This window comes from Pristiophorus japonicus, chromosome 12, assembly GCF_044704955.1.
Source record: "Pristiophorus japonicus isolate sPriJap1 chromosome 12, sPriJap1.hap1, whole genome shotgun sequence".
Taxonomy (NCBI): domain Eukaryota; kingdom Metazoa; phylum Chordata; class Chondrichthyes; family Pristiophoridae; genus Pristiophorus; species Pristiophorus japonicus.
In genome coordinates, this window is record NC_091988.1 from 89,235,786 (window position 1) to 89,258,067 (window position 22,282).

The 22,282-nt window shown below is 42.1% G+C and overlaps 1 protein-coding gene across 1 annotated transcript in view; it reads right to left on the bottom strand.

Annotated features, from left to right (window-relative positions):
* itpr1b (inositol 1,4,5-trisphosphate receptor, type 1b) overlaps positions 1 to 22,282 on the bottom strand; it is a 593,020-nt gene that overhangs the window by 220,010 nt on the left and 350,728 nt on the right. The window contains exons 38-39 of the mRNA XM_070894815.1: positions 15,145 to 15,277; positions 6,135 to 6,325 (exon numbers count right to left, since the gene is read on the bottom strand). Of these exons, the coding sequence (XP_070750916.1) occupies positions 6,135 to 6,325; positions 15,145 to 15,277 (324 nt within the window). The remainder of the gene's footprint in view (positions 1 to 6,134; positions 6,326 to 15,144; positions 15,278 to 22,282) is intronic.

Here is a 22,282-nt window from a genome sequence, read left to right on the forward strand (position 1 = left end):
AGCTTGTATCGCCATTCAATATGATCATGGCTGATCCTCTCTCAACACCACATTCCCGCTTTCTCCCTATACCCCTTGATGCCTTTTACGTCTAGAAATCTATCTATCTCCCTCAAACATATTCAGTGACTTGGCCTCCACAGCCTTCTGTGGTAAAGAATTCCACAGGGTGACCACCCACTGAGTGAAGAAATTTCTCCTCATCTCAGTCCTAAATTTCCTACCCCGTATCCTGTGACCCCTTGTTCTAGACTTTCCAACCAGGGGAAACATCCTCCCCATATCCAGTCTGTCCAACCCGTCAGAATTTTATACCTTTCAATGAGATCCCCTCTCACTCTTCTAAACTCTAGTGAATATAGGCCTAGTCAACCCAATTTCCCCTCATACGACAGTCCTGCCAGCCCAGGAATCAGTCTGGTGAACCTTCGCTGCACTCCCTCTATAACAAGTATATCCTTCCTTAGGTAAGGAGACCAAAACTGCACACAATACTCCAGATGCAGTCTCACCAAGGCCCTGTATAATTGGGGTAAGACCTGGTTGGTGATGAGCTTGTTGGAGCTACACTCATCCAGGCATTCCATCAGACTCCTGATAAATACAAGTTTTTTATCCCCATCTATTTGGGCTACTTGGATATGTACCACGGAGCCTTGCTGGCCACATATCGAGGGCAAATCCATGTTCCCATTAATTTGAATAGATCTCAAATTACAGATCCTCTCAGATCTTGGGTGATCCAATTTAGGATCCACCCACCAATGTGAGCAGTGCTGAAAACCTTATTTACACCTTCAGCTGTACAGAATCCAATCGAATCACCAGTTAAGAAATGTAAATGAAAATGCCAGTCTCAGCTGCCTGGACTTCGAGGGCTGCTTTACCAGGTCTTGGGAGCCTAGAGCAGCCCACAGGCGGCAGTTTAGACACTCCCCCCACCGATATAATGAGTGCTATTGTAGTAAAAGGTATTAAAAAGTTGTGAAAAGCATAAATTCACATCTAGATTGAAGTGTGGGATGGTTGATGAGCAGTGGCAGACATTTAAGGAGATATTTCATAACTTTCAACAAAAAATATCCCAATGAGAAGGAAAGACTAAGAGAAGGGATAACCATCCGTGACTAACTAAGGAAATAAGGGATGGTATCAAATTGAAAACAAGGGCATACAATGTGACCAAAACTAATGGGAGGCCAGAGGATTGGGAAACTTTTAAAAGCCAGCAAAGAATGACAACAAAAAATAATAGAGAGAGGGAAGAGAGATTATGAAAGTAAACTAGCGCGAAATATAAAAACAGATAGTAAGAGTTTCGACAGCTACATGCCACAGGCACAGGCTAAATTAAATGTTGGTCCCCTAGAAGATAAGACTGAGGAAGTAATAATCAGGAACAGAGAAATGGAAGAGACTAAGAATAAATATTTTGTATCGGTCTTCATGGTAGAAGACATTAAAAACATCCCAATAATGGATAATCAAGGGGTTATAGGGAAGGAGGAACTTAATACAATCACTAAAGAAGTTGTACTCAGTAAAATAATGGGACTAAAGGCAGACAAATCCCCTGGCTTGCATCCTAGGTCTTAAAAGAAATGGCTGCAGAGATAGTGGATGCATTGGTTGTAATTTACCAAAATTCACTGGATTCTGGGGAGGTCCCAGTGGATTGGAAAACTGCAAATGTAACGTCTCTATTTAAAAAAGGAGGCAGACAGAAAGCAGGAAACTACAGACCAGTTATCTCAACATCTGTCATTGGGAAAATGCTGAAGTCCATTATTAAGGAATATGTAGTAGGACATTTTCAAAAGCATAATTCAATCAAGCAGAGTCAACATGGTTTTATGAAAGGGAAATCATGTTTGACAAGTTTGAGGATGTAACGAATAGGGTGGATAAGGGAGAACCAGTGGATGTGGTGTATTTGGATTTCCGGAAGGCATTCGATAAGGTGCCACATAAAAGGTTACTGCACAAGATAAAAGTTCACAGGGTTGGGAGTAATATATTCACATGGATAGAGGATTAGCTAACTAACAGAAAACAAAGAGGCGGGATAAATGGGTTATTTTTCAGTTGGTAAACAGAAACTAGTGGGGTGCCACAGGGATCGGTGCTGGGACCTCAACTATTTACAATCTACATTAATGAACATAAGAACTTAATAGAAGGAGGAGTAGGCCATACGGCCCCTCGATCCTGCTCCGCCATTTAATAAGATCATGGCTGATCCGATCATGGACTCAGGTCCACTTCCCTGCCCGCTCCCCTTAACCTCTTATCGGTTAAGAAACTGTCTATCTCTGTCTTAATTTATTCAATGACCCAGCTTCCACAGCTCTCTGAGGCAGCAAATTCCACAGATTTACAACCCTCAAAGAAGAAATTCCTCCTCATCTCGGTTTTAAATGGGCGGCCCCTTATTCTAAGATCATGCCCCCTAGTTCTAGTCTCCCCTGTCAGTAGAAACATCCTCTCTGCATCCACCTCATAATCTTATACATTTCAACAAGATCACCTCTAGTTCTTCTGAATTCCAATGAGTAGACGACCAACCGACTCAACCTTTCCTCATAAGTCAACCCCCTCATCTCTGGAATCAACCTAGTGAACCTTCTCTGACTGCTTCCAAAGCAAATATATCATTTCTTAAATATGGAAACCAAAACTGCACGCAGTATTCCAGGTGTGGTCTCACCAATACCCTGTACAACTGTAGCAAGACTTCCCTGCTTTTATACTCCATCCCCTTTGCAATAAAGGCCAAGATTCCAATGGCCTTCCTGATTACTTGCTGAAGATGCACACTAACCTTTTGTGTTTCATGCACCAGGACCCCCAGGTTCCGTTGTACTGCTGCACTTTGCAATTTTTCTCCATTTAAATAATAACTGGCTCTTTTGACTTTTTTCTGCCGAAGTATTTGTTCAATTGGTCTGTCATTTTTTTTGTTCCCTGGACTACCATCAATTTGAGTCTTTTAAAGCAGTACAGATTTGTGAGGTGTAGCAGGCCATGTGAACAGATGCATGACAACTTGTCAACTGATGGACGAGCTGCAGCAACGAGGGGCGAGAAACGACATGAAGAACCATCCAACCTGTGGGACGTTTGGCGGGTGGGATCACAGGGTTGTGCGGTTTCGAGGTAAATGTAGTCGGGGACTGGCGAGGAAGGTGAGTGGGAGATCTATAGTGTAAGCCTGTTGAGGGGGGCGGATGTGGAGGAGGAAGAATATAAATAGAAAAGAATGAAGTGGAATAATAAGCAGGAGGGCTCGTACAGTCAGCCAGAAGCACATTCTGCTCAGTGATGGAGCGAGTGAATGGACAGATGGGAAACATTGTACCGTGAGACAGTCGGTGTGAATGGTGCAGGTCAGCACGGGACTCGGTGGTTAGTCACGAGCGAGCTCCACCTGATCAGTCGCGTAGGTGGACAGCCCAGATCGATGTAGGTGGATGATTAAAGTAGTTCTGAGCCATCCTTCCTTCCTGTTGGTGTTTGGTATTTTTAGCAGATTGTTTCAACAGTCAGTGCAAGAGCGGTCCCAGCACTGATCCCTGCGACATCCCGCTGGTTACTGATTGCCAACCCGAGAATGAACCATTTATCCCGACTCTCTGTTTTCTGTTAGTTAGCAATCCTCTATCCATGCTAATATATTAGCCCCAACCCAGGGACATTTTATCTTGTGCAGTAACCTTTTATGTGGCAACTTGTCAAATGCCTTCTGGAAGTCCAAATATCCTTTATCCACCCTGTTCGTTACATCCTCAAAGAATTCCAGCAAATTTGTCAAACATGACTTCCCCTTCATAAATCCATGCTGACTCTGCCTGACTGAATTATGCTTTTCCAAGTGTCCTGCTACTGCTTCTTTAATAATGGACTCTAACATTTTCCCAACAACAGATGTTAGACTAACTGGTCTATAATTTCCTGCTTTTTGTCTGCCTCCTTTTTTAAATAGGGGCGTTACATTTGCGGTTTTCCAATCTGCCGGGACCTCCCCAAAATCCAGGACATATTGGTAAATTACAACCAATGCATCCACTATCCCTGCCGCTACTTCTCTTATGACCCTTAATGACTTTGATGAAGGGACCGAGTGTAATGTAGCCAAGTTTGCTGATGATACAAAGATGGGTTGGAAAGCAAATTGTGAGGATACAAAAAATCTGCAAAGGGATATAGACAGGCTAAGTGAGTGGGCAAAAATTTGGCAGATGAAGTATAATGTGGGGAAATGTGAGGTTATCCACATTGGCAGAAAAAATAGAAAAGCAAATTATAATTTAAATGGAAAAAAATTGCAAAGTGCTGCAATACAGAGGGACTTGGGGGTCCTTGTGCATGCAACATTAAAGTTAGTATGCAGCTACAGCAAGTAATCAGGAAGGCAAATAGATGTTGGTCTTTATTGCAACGGGGATAGAGTATAAAAGCAGAGAAGTCCTGCTACAACTGTACAGGGTATTGGTGAGGCCACACCGAGAGCACTGCGTACAGTTTTGGTCTCCGTATTTAAGGAAGGATATACTTGCAATGGAGGCTGTTCAGAGAAGGTTCACTAGGTTGATTCCGGAGATGAGGGGGTTGACTTATGAAGATAGGGTGAGCAGGTTGGGACTATACTCATTGGAGTTCAGAACAATGAGAGGTGATCTTATCAAAACATAAGATAATGAGGGGGCTCAACAAGGTGTATGCAGAGAGGATATATCCACTCATAGGGGAAACTAAAACTAGGGGTATAGTGCAAGGTGGATTTTCACTAGCGATTTCCCACAATGGTAAGTAGCTGATTCTAGCCATGCCATCCAGGCAACAGGTCGGAAGGAATATTTGAGGCAGTCTCTCACACCTCAGCCTGCTGTGGTGCTCTGCCCGATAGCTGCTTCATGTGGAAATGGCACCCGCTCACTTTCTCAGCCAGGGTAGTGCCTGTGCTGGCTGCCCAAAAGACGTACCCAATTATCCCACTGCCCCAGCTCTTTTCCCATAGCCCTGCAATTTTTTTTCTCCTTCAAGTATTTATCCAATTCCGCTTTGAAAGTTACTATTGAATCTGCTTCCACCACCCTTTAGAGTTTAGTGGGGCGGGAAGGGCGAAAATTGAGAAATAAATACCAAGGAGCCACTGGGGAGTGGGGGAAATGTTAAATATTGTAAACATCAAGTACAAGTTGAAACAAAAACAGCAATGGAGAACTCTACTACTGAAAACTGCGACATGGTTATTGGAACATAACCACGAAGGCTTCCCACCAATTTCATCCCACACAAAAAAACAATAAAGTTATCAGTGGAAATGTGTGGAGTTGCCATGGAGATCGCTGGTGAACTGGACAAAGTTTCACAATCCCCTAGAGTTTTTTCCAGCAACTCATTCTCAAGATAGACAGTTTTAATTTAGCAGTTCAATAGATGGTCCCTTTACAGTTGCAGTACTTAATTGGCACAGCATTGCACATGGCGACAAAAGGCACACATGGTTCATTTTTTCCCACAATAATTAACTGTATAAATATGAAAATACACCTGCCTATAATTCAAGATATCAGTTGTTTAAACTGGCAAATACAATTACTCATACAAAACTAAAACAGAGTCAAAATACTGACACGTAATTAGGAAATGATGCAACTGCCCAAAATATCAACAAATTGCATTTAAACAACACCTTTAATATTGTCAAACCTCCCAAGGCACTTCACAGGAGCGTTATCAGGCAAAATTCGATACCGAGCCACATAAGGAGATATTAGGACAGGAAACTTGGTCAATGAGATAGGTTTTAAGGAGCATGCATATGAGAGAGAGGTGGAGAGGCAGAGCGATTTAGGGATTGAATTCAAGAGCTTGGGGTCCAGCTGCCAATGGTGGAGTGATGAAAATCAGGGATGTGCAAGAGGTCAGAATTGGAGGAGCGAAGAGGGTTGTAGGGCTGGAGGAGGTTACAGAGATGGGATGGGGTGAGGCCATGGAGGGATTTGAACACAAGGATGAGAATTTTTAAATCAAAGCATTTCCGGATCATTATGAGGTGTAATTCATAATACATTTAATTGTAAGACCACTGCGGTCGAGATTTGGCTTGTTCTATTCACCATTATACATACTTGAATTGTAGTGTTGCCTCCTTCCAGCAGAGCTATTGCAAGTAGGATACTTTCATGGAAGACCCGGTCACTGGTTGCATTCATTATGAGGTCGATGACCAGGTCAGATGCTCCTTCTTTGTCCAAGTGACATTGTACCTCTGCAAGGCTCATCTCACCTCGGCTCAGTGTGCCAGGTCCCGCTCCGCCTCCTGAAAGACGGATAACAATCTCAAAACGTTAGCACAAAAAAGCACCAAACAGATTTGCTAAACAACACCAATACAACAAATGAGCTTTTGAGTTACTTGTGGTGCATCTGTAAGTTTTAATATTTAAATAAAAGAACTTTTACAATTATCTACTTCAATAAGATCTTCCTCAGTTGATGCAACACACTGCACGTACCGAAGATCGTCACTGGGAGCTGTGTAACTAGACAACATCTTGGAATCCTTTTTAATATCAGTCGTATGACTATCCTATTCATATTTGGTACACCAAGACTGCCCTTGGGATATTCTAACAACTGATCCAATGCCATGGATACAAATGCTTAAGGTTGTGTTTATGAAAAAAGAAATTAAAAGGAAGGGGCAAATTGGTCAAAGGACAGACTAAAAAATTACAGCAATGATTTCCACAAAAGTTCGCATCAGGTAGAGATGACATTCTGATATCTAGACAATGACCTCCTTTCAAGGAGAAGGGAAACACTACTGAGGCTGGCAAATCTTTCCTTCATTCATCCATCCATAACTGAATGCTCCAAGAGGACAAATCTCCAGAGCGGAATCTTAAACTCAAATTCCAGGTTGATTTCAAAGTTGCAAATCCTCGATTAACAAATCAAAGCTGGTTTTGGCAATTGTGCAAAATATTCCACAGAGAAGGCAAAAATACCTTCCAGAACTTTCTAAAAACTGTCCCTCTTAGTTGCCACATCTCCTGTAGAATATTCGATTTTCAAACAGAGTCAGTGCTCTTCCCGACATTTACCAACAATGCAAGCTGCTACCTACACTGCACTTTGCATGACGCTGTCAATGTCACAATGGTGTCCACTAATAATGGTAATCCTATGCTGGGAGCTTTTAAAAAAATCTTTTTCAATCTCCAAATCATCAATTTGAGGCTAGCCAGCAAGAGAAGCCAAATCTGATCATTTGTCGGACAGATTCTCACTGAAAATCTGCTCAGTGGTTCTGCGCAAAAAACTACGATGCCTGCTTCCCAGGCCGAGGTGATCAATAACTTCCTATTTGGGCTTACTTAATGAGGATGGGATTGGGGAGGCCAGGTTAAAAAGATATTCTGTCTCAAAGACTGCTCTGGGGAACCAATAATGAGGATGACAACCAAATATCTTGGAGTAAATGAAGGTTTGACCAGCATGCCGAAAAAGTAAGAAAGTGTAGCTGTGTGCAATCCCCATCAGGCTTGGTGGGTTCAACTTCCAGCCCTCAATCACCCTTTCCATGGCTTTGACTGAATCAGTGCAAAGTTCAATGCATTAAGTCAGGATCAAAGGCTGAGGTCTCCATTAATGCAAGCAGATATTTTTGGCTGCCATTTACTGACCTTTGCCCTTCGAGCTGGAATCCTTTTATCGTCTCCAATCTGGACGATATTACATCTTGAACTTAATTTTTTTTAAAAAAAGGATAAAAACAGTTGCAAGCGAATGCACTTCAGGCCAAAAGTAACAATCAGAAAAACTTTGGGTTTAAAAATCAGGCTTAATTAGCAAAATGTTTGTAGGAACAAATAAAATAGGATCATAAAAACAGGAGTAGACCACCCAACCCCTTGAGCCTGTTGCACCATTCTGTTAGATCATGGCGGATCTGTGTCTTAACTCTATCTACCCACCCTGGTTCCATATCCCTGAATACCCTTGCCGAACAAAAATCTATCCAGCTCAGCATTTACATTTTCAATTGACCCAGCCTCAACAGCTTTTTAGGGGGAGAATTACAGATTTACTTGTGTGAAGAAGTGTTTCCTGACATCACCCCTGAATGGCCTGGCTCTAATTTTAAGGTTATGTCTTGTTCTCGACTCCCCCACCAGAGGAAATAGTTTCTCTCGATCTACCCCATCGAACCCTTGAATCATCTTAAAAACCTCAGTTAGAGCAGCATTCAGTCTTCTACACTTGAGGGAATATTAGCCTAGTCTATGCAACCTGTCCTCCTAATTTAACACTTTTAGCCCTGGTATCATTGAAGATATTTTAAATTATTAATCCTTACAAGATAATCCATCACAAAGAAGCTGATGTGCATCATCAGATTCATCTTCATTCAGTTGTCTATACAGGGATTCAACATAACTGCAGGTGGGCTCCTCGTTGATGCTGCCCATCACAATGAAGGAAAGATGATGTTTTTTCTGTGCCAAACAGTGAAAGAGACTGCGCACGTCACACCAAAACTGCAGTGCGTCAACATTGACATTTCCATTTATCTATTGGCATGAACCCCATTTTGCCATTAATCTTTCAATGATTCATTGTTGGATTTAACTATGAACTCAGAAGGATAAATTATTATACGGGGGGACCAGAGTATATTAGTTGACACAGAAGCCAATGCAATTCCCATGGTGAAAGCATTGACATGCGTTATAACCCATTTCCTTGGAGGAAATGTATGGCAAGACCTGTTAGAACTACACCCATGTGAATAAAAGTCAGAGACACCGATGACTGGTGGGTCAGCGAAGGCTAGTACTGAACGATTGGCATCCACAAAATACAGATGAGCTGGAGAATCACATGCGTCAACCTGACACCCTAGTTTTGGCTGGAGTAATGACGCAGAAAATAGCCCAATACGCATTTCAATCTGCTCAAATCCACTGAGCAGTTGTTTCAGGGTTGATTGTTAACTGGCATTTATCTGCTCTTTTAACATGGAACTTGACTTTGGAGCAGTTCTTTGCCCTGAAGGGGAAACTAACTGTATGAGCAGTCAATTATGTGGAAAGTCTGGAATGCAATTGGGACAACAATCACAAGTTAAGGCCAGAATAACTTTATGAGACTCAGCTAACTTCAAAGTCCCTTCGGGTGGGAAAAAAAATGAAAAAATAGTAATTTGAGTTAACTAATAAACAGATACCAAGTAAGGTCATACCTTGCTCAAATGATATATAAAAATGAAGAAAACTTGTTCTAATAGTGCACTGGGAAACTTAAAAAAACACAAAACAAGAAAAGGATATGGTAATTAAACTCTGGAAAGCCAAAGAGTCTGCACGCTAACTGAAAAATACTTCAGAGAACTGATCATGGGTTGGACTTGTATGCCATCTAAAAGACATGTTCTAAAATCTTGCAGGTATAATATCCCTGTAATTCTTGGGCGTGTGTGTGTGTAACAGCTTTACCTCCAAACCCTACTTAGAGCATGCCAGATTCTTTGAACCACACACCCTCATTAGCAATGTCACTTAATACATTTTTTTCCCCCCAATATAGTTTTCAATAGCCTTAAGTTAGGAACAGGAGTTGGCCAATCAGCCCCTCAGGCCAGTTCGGCCATTCAATTAGATGATTGCTAATCTCCACCTCAACTTCATTTACCTGTCTTTGCTCCATATTTCTCGATATCGGAATCCAAATTTCTACTACGCTTTGTGTGGAAAAAGTACTTCCTGTTTTTGCTCCCGAGAAACCTAGCTCTAATTTTAAGATTATGTCTAGTGTACTATATACCCCCACCAGAGGAAATAGTTTCTTTGTATCTACCCGAGAAATATTTTAGCATTTTAAACACCTCAATTAGGTTGCCCCTCAACCTAAACTCAAGGGGAATACAAGCGACATTTATGCAACCCGTCCTCATAATTTAATCCTCTAAGCCCCGGATCATTCTAGGGAAATCGGTCGCTAATCAGATTCGCCTCTGTGGAATCCGTTATTGGTTATGGGCTTTAATTACATCTTTAGAGATATACACACGCAGAATCCTCTGTGAAGTCTGACTGGAACACAGGAGCTCAAAAGCTGATTTATGGCATTTTCCTCTCACACCAGCAAGTAGACACAATATTTGGAAACATAGTACCAAAAACAGTTGGGCAGGTAAGCTATCTGCACTACCAATGATGAATGGTGGGGCTCAAGTGGCACTCAAACAGGTAGGCACAATTCTTCAAGGTCTTTCAAGGTGCCCACAGGAGCAGTATTGAAAATAGAGCAACAAATCCATTTTGGGAAAGTTAATCCTCCCAACTAGCGACTGGCAATTTACCTATTAACAAATCGTTGATGAAACGATCTACCAATGGCCAAGTCCCCTTACACTGTCGGCTTGCAACAGCTCACTATTCGAGGTGTATCACAATAATGTTTTCAGCAGGAAATGGGCGTAAAAGTGAAGGCGGGTTACGTTAAATAACAGTGAAACACAGACGGATGTCTAGTTTGATGATAATTACCAAGAATGCGGCACAAATTCCCAGCTTTAATCCTTTCACCACCCTCCCATTAGATTCCACCACCAAACAAGCCCTTCAACTCGTGCCTACACATTACTATTACTTCAAAGTCCATAGAATAAGTGAACTACCTAATATTTTCCCATGAAAGCACCCTTGGACGTCTGCCAATTATTTCCATGGAATCATTTGACTGTGTTTCATCACCATGTCTGTATAAACACTCTCAAACATCTGTGCAATGCGGGTGAGAGTCTAGCATGGGCTGATTACACAGAGGTTGTGCCAGGAACAAAAATCTGAATTACAATTGAGTTCTGTAGCTTCAAAATTCTGGAGGAAACACTTTTTAAAAAAACTTTGTACTATTTTCCCTATTGCCCCCCAAAGACAGCAAGTGCGCTACCCTCAGGGTAGTGATCCAGTAAGTACACATCCACACAGGTCTGCCCAGTGCTGCTTCTTGGTTCAATGCCCAAGGGTGCATTTGAGCAATATGCAAGAGGAATTATCCAGTCAGTTTTCACCGATATTCCTTGGAGGACCTGGCTGAGAATGCAGAACCTGCACTGGGCCTGGCGATTATTAATTGATGCATTTAAATTGTAGCCCCTATTAATCCTTCAGAACACACCTAACGGGGGTATCATGCACCTCCACTCTTTGTAAGCATCCCTTGGTGGTGCATTTCAGAGAGTTATAGAATAGTACAGTACAGAAGGAGGCCATTCAGCCCATCGAGTCTGCACCCACTCTTTTGATGAACAATCCAGTTAGTCCACTATCCCAGTTCTTTCCCCATAGCCCTGCAATTTTTTCTCCTTCAAATACTTACCAATTCCCTTTCGAAGGCTCCTATTTAATCTGTATCCATCACCCTATATATGACAGTGCATTCTAAATCCTAATCACTTGTTGCATAAAAATGTTTTTCCTCATGCTGTTTCTGGTTCTTTTGGCAATCACCAAATCTGTGCCCTCTGGTTATCGACCTGTCAGCCATTGGAAACAGTTTCACTTCTAAACCCTTCATGATTTTAAACACCTCCAACAATTCTCCTCTTGGCCTTCTCTGCTCCAAGGAGAACAACGCTAGCTTCTCCAGTCTTTCCACGTAACTGTAATCCCTCATCCCTGGAATCATTCTAGCAAATCTCTTCTCTGCCCTCTCCAAATCCTTCATGTCCTTCCTAAAATGTGGGGCCCAGAAATGGACACAATACTCCAGCTAAGGACGCACTCATGATGTATATAGGTTTAGCATAACTTCCTGGCTTTTGTACTCTGTACCTCTATTTATAAAGCTTAGGATCCCATATGCTTTATTAACTGCTTTGTTAATCTGTTTTGCCATCTTCAAAGATTTGTGCACAAACACCCGCAGGTCTCTCTCTACTTGCGCCCCCTTTAAAATTGTATAATTTAACTTCTATTGTCTCTCTCAATCTTCCAACCAAAATGTATTAACTCTCACTTTTCTGTGTTGAATGTCATTTCCCATGTATCCGTCCATTCCAACAACCTATCGATGACCTTTTGGAAGTCTATTACTATCCTCCTCACCGTTTACTGCACTTCCAAATTTCGTGTCATCTGTAAATTTTTAAATTGTGTCCTGTAACCCCCAAGTCCAAGTCATGAATGTATATTTGTGATCGAGCTCCAGCTATTTCCATAAATACTGCATGCAGTTGGATGCAAACTATTTTGTGGTGGATTACAAGAACTTCTCCCCCAATTAAACTGTCCAGTTTCCCTAGAGTTCTTGTGACAGACTTGTGGGTGTGCCGCAGCTAACGTGAGACACGCTGAATTAGATTTTCCCCGGCGCTAATGCGAGCAGAAAAGTGGGTGCAAGTTCTTCAATCACTGTGGCAGCAGGAAGGAAATATATTGCAGTGTGTTTCTTTCAATTACGATTCAATTATTACTTCTTACTGCCCCTTCTCTACAGAAAGATTCACCTGTTGGCAGTGCATGCTGGACTTGTTGTCGGCCTAACATTTTCACAATATCCCATTTCCAGCAAACGCTTCATAAGCATTATTTATAAGCTCTCTGGTTTCAGGGTTAACCTGATTATTACCTTCGAGAGGCGACTCCTAAAATGAGAGTTAAATCTGATAAAAGCCAGGAATGCCAATGTCAGCATATTGCAGCTTTGGTGCGACACGTTCAGCAGTTCTGCCTTTCAGTCTAGCGCACACATCACCTTCTCTCAGATTATAAATGTCACCAATCTCTGGGCTGCAGTGAAGCCCTGGCATGTCTAGTAGGACCTCCAAGCAATTAAAAGGGAGCAGTGATGGATTCAATAGCTTCTGCTATGCCTTTAATCAGCAGCTGTCTTAGTTCAAGTTACAAGAGGAGACTGCCAAGGCTTGCTCATGGGGTACACAAATGGGTGGTCTAAGTTACAGCACACCTTCAGTATTTGTTTATTTGAGTAAACAATAACTGTTTGCAGCTGCCTCACAAAGTGGAACAGTAAGAGAAGTTGGTGTACCAGTTGCTGCTTGCTCAATGCCTCCTTTACCATGGAAACAGAACAAGATTCCATCAGGTCGAGAAGGGCGGGCGGAGTTGCTGAGGAAACAACGACTGATGCACCAACCCGTTTTAATGTTAGATTTTTTGAGGCAATTATAAACATTTATAATGACTTAAAATGCATTTTCTTTGTTCCTTCCAATTATTAAATTAGACAAAATTATTCGATCAAATCGCTTTTCCGATTATGGTCATACTTAATTTTTTTGACCCGAGAAGTCATGTATTTATTCACTGACCAGAATTCAACAAAACTTAAAATCCAAAAGACTGAATTGTTTACTGCACAATTTGGACATTTTTCATCTTTTGGAATCATTTTAATGTTACCGCAAGGAGTAGCTGAGGTGAATAGCATTGATGCATAAGCTAGATAAGTACATGAGGGAGAAAGGAACTGAAAGATGTATCGATAGGGTAAGGTGAAGTAGGGTGGGAGGAGGCTTGTGTGGAGCATGAATGCCGGCACCTAATAGCCTGTTTCTGTGTTGTAAATGCTACGTAATGTAATTCTATGCAAGTATGGATTAAATTACTGCAGTTATTTTTGTACCCCATTAGTAAGACTCCGCGAACTCCCCTGGTAACCTGAACTAAGGCAGCTGCTGATTACTGGTGGAACAGAAGCTGTTGAATTCATCGATGGTCTCTCAATTACTTGGAGGTCCGTGCCAGGGACGCAGTAAAGCATAGAGATTGGTGACATTTATAATCAGAGGTACCTTTTCCCTGTGGTAATTAAAAAAATGTGTACACAGTTTTCTGTGGTAAACCGAGGAGTAGAGACTGAACTGGCTTTGGCTTTGCGCAGTACATTTGCAAAGCCAACAGCAAGACATCTGATGCTATTTCAGCTACCATAAAGCTATCCGTCTGGATTCAATTAAATGACAGGGTGTTGGCAATAATTGGTGCTGAGGAATAAGCCTGTTAAATGTGCCGTATCTGCACATTTTAGAGGCAGCTCACTATTGGACTGGCTTCAAATCCCTGCTATGTCCCGTTGTACTTGGCTTAATAATCTTCCACGTTTAATAAGTGCAAGGTATTCCTTTGCTGTGTCTATAATATAGAAGCTTGAGCTGGGGGATTCCAACTTTTTCTTGTGGTGTTGATGCCAAACCATATCAGGGCGTTAGTCAACTACGCCCAAACTTCAGCAGAGGCTATCGAAACAAAACAATAAAGAGGATGCGATATTCGTCATTAACCTCTCGTCTTTGAGGCTAGCTCCAACTCACAGGAGCAGTATTAAAAAGAACAGAACATGCAAGGCTTAGAGGGGAGGTCTTCGCTATTCAGCATTGATGGAAATCTCAACCTCACAACAATTAAAAGAAAGTTTGCTCAGTTTCCTTTCACTGCCGGAAGGCACTTTGCTTGTTCCTGGAATTCCACACATTAGTATTAAATTAGTAAATTAAAGAATAGCCAGGGGCAGAAAATGTGCTGCAATATCAGTGCAGACAAATTGCACTAAAATAATCCAAGCTAGACCAAATCAGGTAGCTAGCTTAAGCAAGTTCAGTGTTTGAAAACAACCAGAGCCGAATTCACTGAGGTTTCATGGTCGTCTCACAGGCAGGACTAAGGTAGCCACTAAATACATTCCGATTATACCTGGGCTGCCACATAAGCATTCAGGCATCTAACTGTACAGGCTGGCTGCCAAATATAATCCAGTACAGATTTTGCAAAACAGGTATGGTTCATTTATAATGTGACAACATTGGAAGCACCAATCATCACTTTTATAATTTAATCACTCCTGCTCTCCACCGTAATGCAGATCTCTCCATTTTGTTCTTTTCCCTGGCTCTGTACTTGCTTAAAAGCTGTTCATCTCCAACATCCTCCAGTTCTGACGAAGGGTCATCGACCTGAAACATTAGCTCTGTTTCTTTCTCCACAGATGCTGCCTGACCCGTTGAATGTTTCAAAATCGGCAGTGTTAATCTAATACAGTGGGCTGCAACTAATCTCAAAGACTTGTATCATGTGGTAAGCTGGACTGTGGCAAAAAGAAATATCTTACCTCGTTCAAGAGATTTGTTGATCCCTCCTGTTAACAGTGGACCATTGTGAAAATTTGTCAGGCTGTCTCTTCTACCTACTGACCTGACGTTGCCATGGTAACGATTGACCAAGATCTGCCTTAGAGCTTCACCCTTGGTAAGGCAAAACAAATTTGTTAGACAAGCAGGGATGTAAAAGTGAACAGCCATTAAGTGTAAAACATTTCAAACAAAAATAGCCAACGTTAACGAGAGGTAGCTTTATTGCTTAGAATGATTCCGCAACACGCTGAAGCATTTAGGACTCTTGACGAAAACAAAGTCCAAGTACATCTCCTCGAAATCTAAACTTCTACCAATGGGAAGCTCCTTTTCCTGGTCAGCATGAACCAAATTAAAACACAATATTGTGGGGGGTTAAGGGACAAAGAAGACAGGTGGCCTGGACCACGAGCAGATGTAGGGTTGCTGAATACAGGGCTGTGATTCAAGGCTATTCAAGTTGCCCTCTCATTGTTGCACGCAAACTTTTGCCGGGTCGTCGGCTGAAAGATGAAGCATTGGGCTTTGGGAGATATGTTTCTATTCTCGTATTTTGCAAAAAGGTTGATGAGTGACAAAAAGAAAAAAAAAATCATTGAGTTTTCCACCAAGTTTATCCATCAAAATGTTTCTGAAGACATCCTTCACCAAACAGCTTGCTTCACGGCAGGAGTTGTTAAGTGACATGTTTGTTTTCTGACCCCATATCCTCTCCATCATCAAAACTACCTACTTCCACCTCTGTAACGTCTGCCCCTGTCTCAGTCCATCTGCTTTTGAACTCCTTTGTCCATGCCTTTGGTGCCTCTCGACCCGACTATTCCAATGGTCTCCTGGCCGGCCTCCTGCCTTGCACACTCCGTAAACTTAAGCTCATCCAGAACTCTGCAACCTTTATCCTAACTTGTACTAAGTCCTGTTTACCCATGATCCCTGTGCTCACTGGCCTACACTAGTTCCTGGTCCAGCAACTCTCGTAGGATCACAGAATGGTTACACCACGGACGGCGACCATTCGGCCCGTCGAGCCCGTGCTGGTTCTCTGCAAGAGCACCTCAACTTGTGAACCCCCCACCCTCCTCCCCCCAATCCCGACCCTGCAAATGTTTTCTTTCAGGTACTTATCCAACTCCCTTTTGAAAGCAGTGATCGAGTCTGCCTCCACCACCCTTTCAGGCCGTGCATTCCAGATCCCAACCACTCGCTGCGTAAAAACGTTTTTCTTGTGTTGCCTTCGGTTCTTTTGCCAATCACCTTAAATCTGTGTCCTCTGGTTCTCGACCCTTTTGCCAATGGGAACAGTTTCTCTCTATCTACTCTGTCCTGACCCATGATTTTGAACACCTCTATCAAATCTCCTCTCAATCTTCTTTGCTCGAGGGAGAACAACCCCAGCTTCTCAATTCTATGTAACTGAAGTCCCTCATCCCTGGAATCATTCTCATAAATCTTTTCTGCACCCTCTCGAAGGCTTTCACATCCTTCCTAAAGCCTGGAATTGGACACACTACTCCAGTTGCGGTCAAACCAGTGTTTTATACAGGTTCATCATAATTTCTACGTGATCTCTTCATGAAGCCCAGGATCCCGTAAGCTTTTTTAACCGCTTTCTCAACCTCCTGCCACCTTCAACGATTTGTGCTCATATACTCCTTAGTCTCTCTATACATGCACCCCCTTTAGGATTGTACTTTTCAGTTTATATTTCCTCTCCTCATTCTACCAAAATGTAACACTTCACACTTTTCTGCATTAAATTTAATCTGCCACATGTCCGCCCATTCTACCAGCCTGTCTCTGTCCTCTTGAAGTCTATCACTATCGTCCTCACTGTTCACTACACTTGCCAAGTTTTGTTTTATCTGAAAATTGTGAAATTGTGCACCCACATGCAAGTCATTAATATACATCAAGAAAAGCAGTGGTCCTAGAACTGACCCCTGGGTCTGTATACCTTCCTCCAGTCCGAAAATCAACCGTTCACCACTACTCTCTGTTTTTGTCATTTAGCTCATTTCTTATCCATACTGCTACTGTCTCTTTTATTCCATGGGCATCAACTTTGCTGGCAAACTTATTATGTAGCACTTTGTCAAATGCCTTTTAGAAATACAAGTGCACCACATCAACCACATTGCCCTCAGCAACCCTCGATTTTAAACTCGTCATCCTGGTGTTCAAATCCTTCCATTGCCTTGCCGCACCAAGTCTCTGTAACCTCTTCCAGCCCAACAGCCCTCCGTGCACTCTGCATTCCTCCAATTCTGGCCTCTTATGTATTCCCCCACCCGATTTCCTTCACTTCACCGTTGGTGGCCGAGCCTTCAGCTGCCTAGGCCCTAAGCTCTTGAATTGCCTCCCTAAACCTCTCCTCCTCGCTCCTCCTTAAAACCTAGCTTTTGGTCACCTGCTATAATTATCCTTTTGTGGCTTGGTGTCAAATTTTGTCCGATAATGCTCCAGTGAAGCGACTTAGGATGTGTTATTACGTTAAAGACGAGTTGTTCAGGGGGTTGGGGTAGCTATGCTCATTCTTTGCCCACATTTGACTCTCCACGTAGAAATCTTAATGGGAGATGGCAATCAGTCTTGCTGTGGTCATGCAAACCATTGGATGTGCTCCAAGTGTATGTTGGGAACAAAGGCTCACAATGGGTTTGCTCATCCCGAGCTCCTTGGATTGAAACAGTAACAGAAGAGCGCTTGCTGAAATGAGCCAAATATGAAGAGGTGGCTCAAGAGAACATTGAAGCACAAAGCACAACAGTGAGCCAAACAGCTCCATTTACAGCTCCTGAGAGAATACCAAAAGAACTTTGAAAGTGGAAGAAATCCATTCGTGAGAATGAGAAAGACTGTACCCATTGGTAAATAATTATAATGCTTATTCATTTATTTTCCTCTATATATGAATTCCATCATAGAAAAAAAAGACATCCTATCTTGCTGCAACGTTGAGTTGTCAAACCAAGACAGTACTGCTTCGTAGAACCATATCAATTACTTGCACATGGTATCAAGAGAATTCCGTTGCATAGTTGTTACTAAAGTGGTCACAGCATGAATGAGCTTCGGCCTTTCCTGGTGGCTCAGCATCATCAGAAGTTTAATAAAAAAAACAAACACGTCAAGCTTCATTCGACTACTCACTGAACCAAAGATGCTTTAGTAATTGGTTCCTGTACCGAATGAACATCAATTGGCTCTCCCTTGACAGCCCAGTGAGTAAATGCACCATGGGATTTGATGCTGAGCAGCATCAACCAGGAAGTTTCCAGGCTCAATTACTAGTCTGTGCTGAGTTAGCTGATCTCAGCCAGAGATGCTGAGGCTTATTTCAGTGAGCCTGAGCTCGAGGACAGGGAAGGGAGCAGTGGCAGCAAAAATGTAAAAATCAGCGATCCAACTTCCTATGATTATCAAGTGACCCTTGCTAGAAAGTGCTCATGTGCAAACCTTAGCTCAGAATAGGATCACTCCCAATGTCACATGCCTTGATGGCACTAGCTGCCCAGGCTCACCGACTCACCTCGAAGGAAATGGTTTCGGAGGGTTGGCAACAGCTGTAAAAGGATATCCCAAGCACATGACACTACCTTCAGGGAAGAAAATTACTGGGACGGTTGCATGGTGATTATGTTAATGGACTAACAATCCAGAAAATGCGAGTTCAGATCCCACCATGGCAGTGTGAATTCAGTTTTTTTTTTAAAATCGGGTAATAATATGCTGTTTTCAGTAAAAATAACCATGAGTTGGATTGTCGTAAACACTCAACCGGTTCACTAATGCTACCTGCTATCCTTACCTAGTCTGGCCTATGTGTGACACCAGTCCCATGCCAACGTTGACTCTTAGCTGCCCTCTGAAGTGGCCTAGCAAGCCACTCAGTTATATCCAAACCGCTACAAATGCAAACAGCATGGGTTCAAGAAGGTCCTCCACCTTCTCAGGGCAAGTAGGGATGAGCAAGAAGTGCTGGTCTTGCCAGCCACGTCCACATCTCAAGAATAGATAAGCTAAAATGAGGGTTGGGGAAATATAGAACAGCCTAAATCAGCCGACATTCTTGCTTCTATCTAAATAGAGCACCAAGTTATTCCAAACAACAGAAACGTCCACCTTTATCTGAAGAGCAAGTATGCAGTTGGCTGGTGACATCTGATTACTGCAGTTTATGGAGATAAATAACAGACAAGTTAATTCGTGCTGTTAAGGCAGCCTTATCTGAATGTTTAATAAAAGTAGGTCTACCAGAATTTGAAGTTCATGAACTCTACAGGTAGAACCAAACGAATGTAGCACGATCGTCTCAACTAAGAATTGGAAATACAGAGGTGAAATCCCAAGGCTCACAAAATGGCTTTACTTTCCAGGAAATTCACTGAAGAGAGACTACAGGCTGTATTAAATGCAGATATTTGGAATGTTGTATCCTAACCTGGCAAACCTAACATTATGCTGACAATTAATTTGTATTTACATTTTTGTCAGTAGAGAAAAGGAACACGTTCTGTAATCCTAACAAGGTGTCCATAACTGAATAGGCAAAATCCCTGCACAGTCATGTTGCTCCCCTCTCCAGCAAAACTAGCAAGCAAAGGAACAGAGTCAGATCTGACTCTCACGAACTCCAGGATAAAGCAAGATGCCTGCGAGGAATCTCCAATTGGATGCCTGGAATTAGTCTCGACTTACTCACTGGAAACACTCCCACGAGCCGTGCCATGAATATCTAGGCAAACGGTCGGAGACGTGACGAGAGAAATTACAAAATGATGCGAAGATCTAACAAGCAGTGGCTAAGCAGCAAGTTGGAAAAATCTTTGCTGGGGTCAAACAGTGGACCACAATAGGAGTGAAAAGGAAAACAGAACAAGGAAGTACATAGCACGGCAGGGAAGATAACATTCTTTGAAGGCTATAGTGATGCTGAAAAACTGTGGCTTGCCACTTTGAGCTGCGGCCCACTGACTTGCAGGGGAAGGAACAATAAATGAGCAAGAATTGCAGTTCTCAACCCAGTGGCGTACAAATCAGTGTGTTGCTGGATCTATAACAGGTCATTGTAATTTGAAGAGTTCTTGCAATATTTTCGTTTGAGAATTTTTAACCTAATTGTTTTCCATTAGACACATCTAACAATAAAGTCAATAGTTTAATTGTTCAATGTGACGAATGCAAAATTCTAGTTTTGAACCTTTACACTAACTCTGTGGATTTTCACTGATTCCCACTGCTCTTGTGGTGCTGTTTATTATATATATGTAGAAACTGGGCATGCAATGTTTTCAATACACACGTTGTTAAATGAATTGGGATTGGTAACATGGTGTATGTTGATACGGTATAAAATTTATCCTCAATGGAAGGGAAGATCAGACGTGGTGTATAACAAGCGCCCAATCAAATACTGCCAGTTTTGGGCTCCTGGCAAAGCTAAAAGTTGACCATCATTTCCACGCTCTTTAAAAAAAATACCAATTCTCTCAAATGGTATAAATTTAGGGCAAGCTTTTTAGCTGCTGGCTAGATGGTTATTAACACTTTCCGATTATAAATAGGTCCTAATCAGGTTTTCTATAGTCTGCAACATAAGTGGCTGTAACTTTGTGATCCTGCTGTGCAAATTAGAAAACACACCTAGAAAAAGGGACAGAAGGATAAATGTTTAATTACAGAACCTAGAAGAACAAATTCTAATCTGAATTCCATTTCAAATACTTACCATGGTCTTCCAAGCATGTTAAAAAAAAATTTAGATGTGGGGAGATCAGAGAGTCAGCATTGCAAATGTTGCTAAGTCCCCAATACAAGAACATAAGAAATAGGAACAGGAGTAGGCCATACGGCCCCTTGAGCTTGCACCGCCATTCAATAAGATCATGACTGATCTGATCATGGACTCAGCTACACTTGCCCGCCCGCTCCCCATAATCCCTTATCGTTTAAGAAACTGTCTATTTCTGTCTTAAATTTATTCAATGTCCCAGCTTCCACAGCTCTCTGAGGCAGCGAATTCCACAGATCTACAATCCTGAGAAGAAATTCCTCCTCATCTGTTTTAAATGGGCGACCCCTTATTCTAAGATCATGCCCTCTAGTTCTAGTCTCCCCCATCAGTGAACATCCTCTCTGCATCCACCTTGTCAAGTCCCCTCATAATCTTATACGTTTCGATAAGATCACCTCTCATTCTTTTGAATTCCAATGAGTAAAGCCCAACCTACTCAACCTTTCCTCACAAGTCAACCCCCTCATCCCCAGAATCAACCTAGTGAACCTTTTCTGAACTGCCTCCAAAGCAAGCATATCCTTTCATAAATATGGAAACCAAAACTGCACACAATATTCCAGGTGTGGTCTCACCAATACCTTATATAGCTGTAGCAAGACTTCCCTGCTTTTATACTCCATCCCCTTTGCAATAAAGGCCAAGATATCATTGGCCTTCCTTATCACCTGCTGCACCTGCATACTATCCTTTTATGTTTCATGCACAAGTACCCCCAGATCCCGCAGTACTGCGGCACTTTGCAATCTTTCTCCATTTAAATAACAACTTGCTCTTTGATTTTTTCTGATAAAGTGCATGACCTTGCACTTTCCAACATTATACTCCATCTGCCAAATTTTTGCCCACTCACTTCGCCTGTCGATGTCCTTTTGCTGATTTTTTGTGTCCTCCTCACATGTTTTTCCTCCCATCTTTGTATCGTCAGCAAACTTGGCTACTTTACACTCAGTCCCTTCGTCTAAATCGTTAATATAGATTGTAAATAGTTGGGGTCCCAGCACTGATGCCTGTGGAACCCCATTAGTTAATGGTTGCCAACCAGAGAATGAACCATATATTCAACTCAAAGAGTAAATTACAAATCAGTTGATCGTTGCTCAGCTGTAATAGTCTTTTAGGCTGCTGTTAATCCCAACACACTAACAGCAAATTTTTGTTTTCCTGCCAAACCGTGTCACTTTTCAAAAATCTACAGTCCAATAAACCTGACGGCACATGTTTAGTGGAATTTTAACCATGGTGCATGTTTAGCAATCTACTTTGCCTTGAAAAAAGGCAACCAAAAAAAAACCCTAATACATACATGCTCTAATATAATG